At 31.1% G+C, this 11248-nt stretch overlaps 1 protein-coding gene across 1 annotated transcript in view; it reads right to left on the bottom strand.

Moving 5' to 3' along the window:
• Positions 1-304: 304 nt before the first annotated feature.
• The window catches only part of brun (trafficking protein particle complex subunit brun), a 112555-nt gene continuing 101611 nt past the window's right edge, over positions 305-11248 (bottom strand). The window contains exon 11 of the mRNA XM_072534949.1: positions 305-7392. Coding sequence (XP_072391050.1) covers positions 7197-7392 — 196 coding nt within the window. The 3' untranslated portion in view covers positions 305-7196. The remainder of the gene's footprint in view (positions 7393-11248) is intronic.

Here is an 11248-nt window from a genome sequence, read left to right as displayed (position 1 = left end):
TTTCGTTATCGATGTATTTTTGATCATTATTTATTTGTTCAAACTGTTCTTTTATTTGCTGTTGCAAATTTGCCAAATTTTCGTTTAATAAATCGTGATTATTTGTTTCAAGTCCTATACTACAGCTATTTATTGTAATATCACAGATATCGTTAAGTCCCACAAGTTTTTTATTGAAGACTTCGTTTTCATTTTGCAAAATTATTATTTTTTCATACAAATTAGTGTTGTTAAAAAGGGCCGCGGCAAGTTGCACACTAAGATCTCTTTTCTTGGTTTTGAGATCTGTATTTTCCTTTTAACCAACCAATTATATTTCTTGTGAACAAACGGCTGGGCCACCTTGTCTTAGGATTTGTAATCTAAATTGTTGTATTGTCTTCTTACGTAAGTTAATCTCAGCAGCCTATGGATACTGATTAACAATAGGTTTATTCTTTATTTTTTTCGTCTAATCGGCGTATCGAAGCGTAGAAATAGTTTCATCTAATCTGCAATCTGCCGGACTAACGCAGGCTATCATGAGTGTAAAACTTCCTCGAGGTGAGTCTTTCAGTAGCCTAGTTAGGTTACTATCTCTGTAAGGAATGAACCCATGCTAAAATTTTGCGTCTCCAAGGCTACTGATTGAATTTCCTAATACAAAAAGTCCTTTGTTGATGTTAACACCTTTTTAAATGTATTTAGTATAGCTCCTTTTTAGGAATCTTACTGCCAACCAAGTCTACTAAAAATATAATGTTGCCTATTTGTTTTCATGGCAATTCTCTTTATTATTCATTGAAATATTAAAGGTAAATATCGCATGACTTCTCGAGTTATGTGCATTCATAGCTGTTGCACTTGTTGCCCTGATTTTGCTTCCCTTCTGCAACGTTTTCAGAACAAATTTTACAGTCTGTCCTTTATTTTTGTCCTCCCTTATTTCCAATATGCATTGCTCCTGGTTTATCAGTGAATAAATCATAATGCACTTCTTGGTAAAGTTCCATAAAATATATGGAAATATTAAAATCACAAGAATAATTTTCTTTTACAAAATCAAATATTTCAATCACAGCTCTTTGTATAACACCCATGTCTTCATGTTCTCTGTAAGCTGTTCCTATAATATGTGTGGTATGGGGTTTTCCTGAACCTGTTTAGTTTTGAGTCATGCTGAGAATTGAGATGAAAGTACTGAGTTTTGTTATGTAAAATACTTTTCTTTTGATTTCCGTTTCCAAAATCCAATAGAATTGTTGTTGTCTCAATTAAAAAGTAATATGAGGAAAAATAATAATTTTCCCAAATCATTTTCGACTGTTGTAGATTTAATTAAGGCCGAATGTAATAATATTGCAGATAATTGGAAAACATGTATAGAACATGTCAAAAAACTAGAAGAAAAATACTTACACTTCTAAAACATATAGACTTATAAATAGAGTAATTATAGATTTAAACGATAGCGATGATAGTGATACCGATTTAAATGTAGACGATAGTTAAGTTTAAAATTATTTTTGTATTATTTCACTATGTTAAATATATATTTTAATATAAAAGTATTATTTATATGTATTTTTCTTTTACTTTGTGGGATTGCCGTAATTTTGATAAAATGCATCAGTATATAAGTTCGACCCTGTATACAACTATACCTAGAATATTAAATCCGAAATATCTTGCAACGAACTGTACATTTTAATGTTATATCTGTCATTTGTTAATCCCTTCTAAAAAATTAAATACAATGCATATATTTCGCTAATCTGTCAAATATTTTTCATCGCATCAAAAATTACATTAAAACGAATTTTTGAACAGCAGTAGAAAATATAACATATTTAATACTTATCTGGAGACAGACGTCAAACAAAACCAACATGCAGCCTATTTCGATAAACACATCTCCTAGAAGAAACAGAAAAGTATTCTATATTATCTCGTATGTGTTCACGTTCAAGGATATATTGGTACACTTCTACAAAACCAGTTTATTCTACTTGTTTACAATTATAACTAATTGATAACTATCACTGCAATAACTCAATTACTCCTGTTATTTAAACTGTCAACTTCCTGTGTTTATATATACATTTTCTGAATTTCCAGACATTACTAGACATTTCCAGATTTTTCGATGAAATCTCGAACATTCTAGATTGTTTTAATACTTCTTCTTTTTCGTCAAAGTACTTTTTCTATATGGAATATAGTTTTTTTCCTTTATAGTTCAACTCGAATAACTAGTCTCTCAGGAAAGTTATTCTCTAGATATGAACTACCTTATAGTTATGATATGAACGACCGATATGTACGTTAGGGATGATGAACGTTCTTCTTAGCAGGGAGGCAATCTTCCAAAATAAGATCTTGATAAAGCTTTATGTTCGGAACTTCTAAAGGCTAACAGGAATAGAGGAATTAAAGTATCCCAATCTTTTTGATTATCAGCGACAAACATTAAAAAGTATTGACAAACCGTTCAATTATGTCTTTTGATTATTCCGTCTGTTTGTGGATGGAGAGGCGTTGTGCGAGTTTTCTTGATACCCAAGATTTTTAATTCTTGACGTAATTCTGATTCAAAATTTCGTTCTTGATCAGAATTTAACTTTAAAGAAACTCTATGTCTTGAATGTGTGTTATAAATGCTGCTACTACTGTAGTCGTTTCTTGATTAGGAAGTGGTGCAATTTCAGGACATTTTGAAAACATTCCATTGCGACTATTAAGTACTTGTTTTCTTTCTCTGTCATCGCAAGTGGACTGAGAATATCCACTGCAAGTCGTTCAAAAAGCTCTCCGCAAATATATTTGCCATTTTACTACGACTTCTTGTTCTAGAGCAATTTCTACCGTTACATAAATCGCATTTCTTACACTAACCTTTTACATCTCGACAACAATTGATCTCTACTAAAATCTGTGTCGAACTCTGGTCAGTGTTCTTTTGACTCCAAAATGTCATTCAGAAATGCTGCTATGAAGTTCTTGCAACATACTTTTAAGATGTGATTTTGGCAGTACTACTTGTTGAACTGTACATACTACATCGGGACTTTTCCATTTCCGGTATAATAGACAATTGGAAAGATACAGATTCACATTGAGCCCAGTGTGCCTTTATAGTTCCACTGTAGTTGGTTATTTCCTGCCAAATAGCTCTGACTACTAAGGTTTTCCAGGGAAATCTTAATACTTTCCCAGAGAGCCTTTTGAATGACTTCCACTTCCGATGACAGAGAGAGGAAAAAAGTAATTAATGGTCGCAATGGATTATTTTCAAAATGACCTGAAATTGCACAGCTTCTTAATCAAGAAGCGACTACAGTAGCAGAAGCATTCATAACACACGTCGTAGAAAGACACGAGTTCCTTTAGAGTTACATTCTGATCAAGAATGATTATTTTGAATCAAAATTATGGCAAGAATTAATGAGAATCTTGAGTATTAAGAAAACTCGCACTACGCCTCTGCATCCTGTTTGTCAATACCTTTCAATATTTGTCACTTATAATCAAAAAGATTGGGAAACTTTAATTCATTTAATCGTGTAAGCTTATATATAAGTTTCGAACATGTAGCCACCGGTTACTCTCCATCGAGTATGATCACCGGAAGAGAAATGAAGCTTCCTCAAGATCTTATTTTCAGAAGATTTGTGAGAAGAAGAACGTTCAGTCCTGACGTACATCGAAAATTTAAAAGAAAAATTGCAAAAAGTCTACGAATTTGCTCGTAAAAGTTTAAAGCTTCAAAGTGATAAAGCCAAGGCCAGGCTCAACATGCATGCTACTGGGACAACTTTCGAAAGAAGTGACCCAGAACGGTTATACAATCCCAAACGTAAGAAAGGACTTTGTTCGAAACTTCAACGAAACTGGGAGGGCAACCGTCTTGTAGAAAATAAATGATCTTCTACCGCATCCAGTTTTCAGCTAAAGTAAACTTAAGGTAGTTCATATCGAGATATTAGCTCCATACCATAGAACTGATCCCTGTTGGCTTCAATCGGTGCCTGATAGACCAGTTATTCGAGTTGAATGACCAGAAAGGAGCAGTGTTACGATAGTTACGTGAGATTTATTCCATATAGAAAAAGTTCTTTGACCCAAAAAATAGAAGTATTAAAAAAAATTAGGACGTTCTAGATTTCATCGTAAAATTGCGAAATCTCTAAATTTCTGGAACGTCAGAAAATGTATATAAACACAGCAAGTCGACAGTTTAAGTAGCAGTAGTAATTAAAATTTGAATAGTTGTTATTGTGTAAAATTTGAAAACAAGTATTGTAATATTGTTGGTGTCACAATAAAAGTAATGTAAAGAAGTGTAACACTGAGATGGAGTGCGAAATATATGATACAGAAAATTCTCATATAAAAGAGAATTATAATAGAGTTTTGGAAAATTTATTGTGTAACTTGTATAAAACAGGAGCAATGCATATTGAAAATAAGCGAGAATAAAACTAAGGGTATACACATCCCAAACTTGACCGAAGTAGACAGACAGTCTGTAAAATCTGTTCTGAAAACCTTGCAGAAGGGAAGCAAACGCAGGGCTACAAGTACAACAGCTATGAATGCACACAGCTCGAGAAGTCATGCGATATTTACCTTTAATATTTCAATGAATACTAAATAGAACTGCCACGAAAATAAACTGGCAACATTACATTTTTAGTAGACTTGGTTGGCAGTAAGGGTGGCCGCACACAGAAAGAGCAAAACTGTTTTAGTCAAAAACGTTTTTGACTAAACGAGTCTGATGCTGACGTTTCCATATAAATGAAATGAGCTGACGCACACTGATTAGTCGTGTGTCTAAAGCATGTTTAGGCTCATTTAGTTTCAGTCAGTCTGTTTGATGTTGATTACCGGATCGTCGTTTTGTCACGTTTTGTGTCGAAACATTTCAATGTACGCAGGCGCAACGTGTTTTTGGAATTCCCTTCTTAAAACCGCACGAGTAGTCAACAAGAAGCACATGTGGAAACAGCGATAGTTTGCTTGTTTATATTGTGTGTATCATGGAAGTGGACGCAGAAAAATTAATTGTACTGATTGAGGTCAGATTCTTTTCTCATTTATAGGATGCACCCAAAATTGTCTTTTATTTTGCGTTTTTTTGTCCTGTAGGAGGAACCACTGCCAGAAAACTAGTGAAATTTCGTCGTTATCTGTCGATATCTTTAATAAAACTGATTGCAGTATGGTTTGTGCAAACATTTTGTTCGTCTTGAAAACAAAATGTTTCTTGTGGAAACAAAAACGTTTTTGTTTCAAACAAAAACGTTTTTGACTAAAACAGTTTTGCTCTTTCTGTGTGCGGCCACCCTAAGATGCCTAAAAAGACAGAAGCTATAGTAAATACATTTAAAAAAGGTGTCAACATCAACAAAGGACTCTTTGCAGTAGGAAATTTAATCAGTAGTCTTGGAGACGCAAAATTCCAACATAGATTTATTCCTTATAGAGACAGTAACCTAACTAGGCTACTAAAAGATTCACTTCGAGGAAATAGTTTTACACTCATGATAGCCTGCGTTAGTCCGGCAGATTACAATTTAGAGAAAACTATTTCCACGCTTCGATACGCCGATCAGACGAAAAAAATAAAGAACAAGCCTATTGTTAATCAGTATCCATAGGCTGCTGAGATTAACTTACTTAAGAATACTATACAACAAGTGAGATTACAAATTCTAATACAAGGTGGCCCAGCCGTTTGTTCACAAGAAATGGAATCGATTAAAATGGAAAATATAGATCTCAAAACCAAGAAAAGAGATCTTAGTTTGCAACTTGCCGCGGTCCTTTTGAAGAACACTAATTTGTATAAAAAAATAATAATTTTGCAAAATGCAAACGAAGTCTTGAATAAAAAACTTGTGGGACTTAACGATATCTGTGATATTACAATAAATAGCTGTATAGGACTTGAAACAAATAATCACGATTTATTAAAAGAAAATTTGGCAAATTTGCAACAGCAAATAGAAGAACAGTTTGAACACATAAATAATGATCAAAAATACATCGATAACGAAATCGCTAATTACGAACTTAATAAACCATCCATGAAAGATCTTGGAAAAGGCGAAAATGAACAACCGGAAGATAATCGAGAAAACCATGAATCGCATGCAAAGAAACAGTTCAATCTAAATGTCCAAATGACGAAAATAGAAAACAAGTAATCACGTTGTAGATTATCAGGCCACGCCAAAAAACCAAACAAAAAAAGAAGGGTACAAGAACAAAATCAGTTGATAAAAATGAAGGCCAGAGACGAGAAAAACATCAAAATTTTGAAAAAAGAAATTCTTGAAATGAACCAAACCAAAGTCAAACTGTAAAGACGGTGCGTGAAAAATCTGACAAGTTCCGACAGCGGAAGATACAAAAAGAGAGAGAATAATTACGATTGGCTAAAACAGGAATTTGACCTCTACGTAAACTTATTGAAAGCAGAAACGACGCTTAAAGTGCTATTGGAAGATCAAGCTGCTTTGCAGCATCAATTGGATGAAACGAAAAGCAACTCTAATGTCATTTTATAGATGAAGAATGATTAAGGATCTTACAAAGAAAAATAATTCGGAGAATAGCAGGTCCACTAAACTTAGGTAATGCTGATTTTAGAAAATTGATGAACCCGAAATAAGAGAACTTTTGAAAGAAGAAGACAGCGTCAGATTAATCAAGGCACAAAGACTCAGATGGATGGAAAATCTAGAAAGGGGATAATCCAGAAAGAATTATCAAGTAACTCTCCAGATGAAGACCAGTAATAGGAGGACCAGGAGGAAGACCCAAAACGAGATGAGAGAACCAGATAATTAAGGATCTTACAAAGATTAGAGTTAGATAATTAAAATCCATAAGCAAAAAAGAAAAGAATGAAGAAATATTGTAGAGAACGCCAAGTCACACAGCCAAATTTAAAATAAAACATATAAATCCTAAACTATTACTATCAGGTTAAAATTAATAAGACTCCTGCTATACAAATATCGTTTCATAATACTTTGGACTCTTGAAGTTTGTTTATAGAGTTACATCACCGTAAGTATTGACTTTTCATCTAGGGTGATGTACTACTTAGTAGTATATTAGAGTAAATAAATAAATTTTCCAGTCTTAATATGCTGGTAGTATCGATATAATTAAAAATAACTAAGCTCAGCTCTACTTAAAGTGTTTTAAGTAACCAAGAATGACACAGTCGGAGTAAATCGCCATATATGTCCCGTTGAAATAATGGGATTCACCTTCGAGGCCAATAAACTTTCCGGTGCACAGCACTGAATATCTACCTTGTAATGTCCAGGCGTGAAAAATATAACATTGCATTCGTGATTGGCTTTAGCTTGTGGTCTTAATTCAGCAAAGGATCTCCTGGAAATTATAATAGTTTGTTAATTGAAATCGTAAAGAAGAAATAAAGTAGTAAAATAATTAATTCTTATTTGATACTTTCGCTGTCAAACAAAAGATAACAAGTAGGTCAAGGTTTATTTATTTCTTACGGCAACTGCGAGCTAGCACGTCATTCGTTATAACCGTATACCGTTATTTATACCCGTAAATCATATCTACGTATTGTATCGCACGAAAACTAGAACATGAGTTAGCCGTTTTTTAATTATTTTACAATTTCAAAAACTGAATTCATAAATTCAAATTTATAAAAGTTGCAACATTTCCTCTTGTAATCAACGAAAATTAATGTTTTTTGAAGTGAATACTTCTTAGCGCTCCGTATGATGTTTTGCACGGGCTCGAAATACTATTTAGCGTGACACGAAAATCGAGACGGGTGTAGTAACCTTGCGGTATACCGTAATATACATAATATAAATAAATATGCTCTATATTTTTTTATAACAAATCAAGAACGACTGGATCGATTGGGCTATTTCATTTTTTAATTAAATAAAGTTAAATAAAAAAAATAAATTATATGAACTTAAATAAAATTATAAACAATTATAAAAAGATATTAAAAATTATAAAAAAATTTATTAAAATTATTATAAAAAATTATAAAAAGTAAATAAAATTAAATAAAGTTAAATACAATTAAATAAAATTAAATAAAGTTAAATAAAATTAAATAAATTTAATTAAAATAAAAAAAAATATTTTAGATATTTTATAGTCGTTTACATCTAACGGTAGAAAGGCTTAGGACTAAGTAAGTAAGTAAGTATAGTCGTTTATAGATACGTATTTACAAATTAAGGTTTTTAATGAAAATGAATTAATATATCGTCCCATAATTCATAAGAGAATTATGGCGGGGGTATTATATAGAGGGGAGACTTCATTAGAATATAATTATAATAAAAATAAAATAATTAAGCATATTTAACAAATTTTGAAAATTACTAAAATCATTAAACAAAATTTTTAAAGAAAAAATTTAAGATTTTTTAAATTTTTAATAATCTAAATGTAAGGTGTTATTATAAAAAATATATTAATTTAATTAACCTACATATAGTAATAACACGCTATAAGAAGTATTCACTTCTATCGGCACTTCCCAAGTGCCATGCCTTTTTTTTTTTTAATTTGGGTTACCTTATTGCATCGATGATAAAAATTCAATTAGATAATTTGCGAGTTGTCTATTTAACCGAGTAATTTGTTTAAACAATTTAAAATAAATATTTATTTTGCCAAATTTTACTTTTATGTTATTATTATTAGTAGAAAAGGTTACGAACTGATAGGTAACTTAAATATTTATGTATTATAGTTATAATGATATCTTTAAAACAAATATTTTACAAACAAATTAATTTTTTATTTAAAAATCAAATCTATATCTGTTAATTTTCCTTGAATTATGTTTATTATTTGTAAAATTACATTTCTCGACTGAAAAACATTACAAATATATTTTAGTATAATCACAGAATACATTACCCAACAAGAAGCGAAACGAAGGGCTTTTTCGCAATACAAATTTCTGTGACAATCCGCCATGTTCTAAATAGTTTATCTGTCAACCTATAAGAACTGAAGTTTGTTTACGTATTAAGAAGTGTTGTTTCGTGTGTATTATTTAATAGTAAAAAAAGAATAATACTGTAATACATATTCTTGTAATAAACTCATTGTGATGACTGCACGATTTTATTGTGTTGTTCGTGGGTGCCCATCTAAATCTGCTGAGGAAATAAGTCTCTTTTCAATACCGAGAGATCGTAGCAGCTAAACAAATTAAATTTGAAAATCAAACGCGTTACAAAAGTTATCTAAACATTTATATTTTAATTGATATAAGGGTGAATGCTCGAATAAATGAACTTTGATAAAATAAAGGCAGATATCGAGCACAGTTTTATTAATTAAATCTTGCCCAAGTACTTTCGCTTCCTAGAGCACCTGAGAAATGCCCCTGAAGATGCTCTAGGAAGCGATAGTACTTGGGCAAGATTTAATTAATAAAACTGTGCTCGATATCTGCCTTTATTTTATCAAAGTTCATTTATATTTTAGTTAAAAACACTTTGTTCTAGACCTAAATTATGCCTAATGGCATAAAAATTATAAATGTGCGAGCAACATTTTGAACCAATATACATGTCGAAAGGAAACGAAAGGAAGATATTATTTATGCAAGCACATCCTACGATTTTCTCGCACAGCCATCATTCACAATACACAGACGAACCATTAAAGAAAGTCATAAGGCTGGAAGGTAGGTACAGTATATTTATTCACAATTATAGTGCTTCATTATAAAAATCAGTATCTACTTATATAAGTTGTTTGTTGTTTTTCAATATAAAAATATATAATATAAACAGGATCTGGAATTGTGAAATTTAATGATCTTTTATCAGCCTTATTAAGAACATATCTTATGGTTACATACTGAGTAATATTTATGTTGTGGTTTTAGGTACAACTGAAATAGATAATGTACAGCAAGTTGCCATTAAAAATCAAACTGATGCTAAACATAGTATACCTGATACTTACTACTCACTAATTACTTACCAACTAATCACTAATAAGCATTAACATATCTACTTTGAATTTTTGTATGTTATTTGGTCATTACATATATTTTTATATTTCAGGTGTTGATGTTAATACGCAGGAAGTGTCTACCAGACCCCATACTCTAGTATATACACAATCAGCTGCAACGCTAATCCCCTCTCAGTTATCTAATGGTACACCACGAAAATCAAGAATGAGGTTGAAAATAAAAACTTTACGTGCGAATGTTAAAAAAGCATGTACCTCCTCCAAAAAGAAGGAAGATGATAAAATTATATTCAAATTGGAAACAGAAACTAGCATATTTCTTTGTGAATACTACCTTTAAATCAAATCAGCTTCTTCCTATTATAAAAGAAATGTATTTATAAACTATTTCAATCAGGTTTATATGTGAATTGTCTTGTTACTGATATGGGATCGAATTCTCTAAAATTGAGTAAATTACTTGGGATTTCTCCAACTAACTCAGAATTTGATGTCAATTAACAAAAAATTGTTTATATATTTGATCCATGTTCATTTAATTAAAGCCACTAGAAATAACTTAATTAATAATGTTTTTTATATTGATGACAAAAAAACGTCTCGGTCGTTTATAGAAACTGTTCATCATGAAGATAAAAATCAGTTTTATAAGTGTGCACCAAAAATATCACACTCCCATATATTATATCCTACATCTTTTGAAAAAATGGGAGTAAAACTAGCATCTCAAATTTTAAGTAACACTGTTGCAAGTTATATGTACACATATATTTCTCTTGGTATTCTTCCATCAGATGCATTGGGAACAATAGAAATTATTGAAAAATTTAATAATTTGTTTGATATTTTAAATTCTACTGATAAGAATAATCCTAACAAATTTAAAAATGTATTTGAGGGAACTGATTTTCAGATCAATTACCTAGATTCTATGATAGATTTGGTACATAAACTGAAAATATTAGATAAAACAGGAAAATATGTAACTTGTCGTTCTCGATAAAAAAAGTGTTGGATTGTAACAATTAATTGTGTTAAAAAGCTTTGGGATAACTTATCATCTCACGATTTTAAATACTTAAAATCAAGAAGACTTAATCAAGACTGTGGAAAATTATTTTGGGAGTATAAGACAACAAGGTAGAAATTCCATCAATCCAACTCCCATACAATTTCAGAGGGCATTTAAAAAACTGTTTTGTCAAAATTTTATGCATTCTAACAAAATGAATTGCAAATATGATTT

Source organism: Diabrotica undecimpunctata, chromosome 6, assembly GCF_040954645.1.
Source record: "Diabrotica undecimpunctata isolate CICGRU chromosome 6, icDiaUnde3, whole genome shotgun sequence".
Taxonomy (NCBI): domain Eukaryota; kingdom Metazoa; phylum Arthropoda; class Insecta; order Coleoptera; family Chrysomelidae; genus Diabrotica; species Diabrotica undecimpunctata.
Note: the sequence above shows the minus strand (reverse complement) of the source record. Positions and strands in the feature narration are given on the sequence as shown.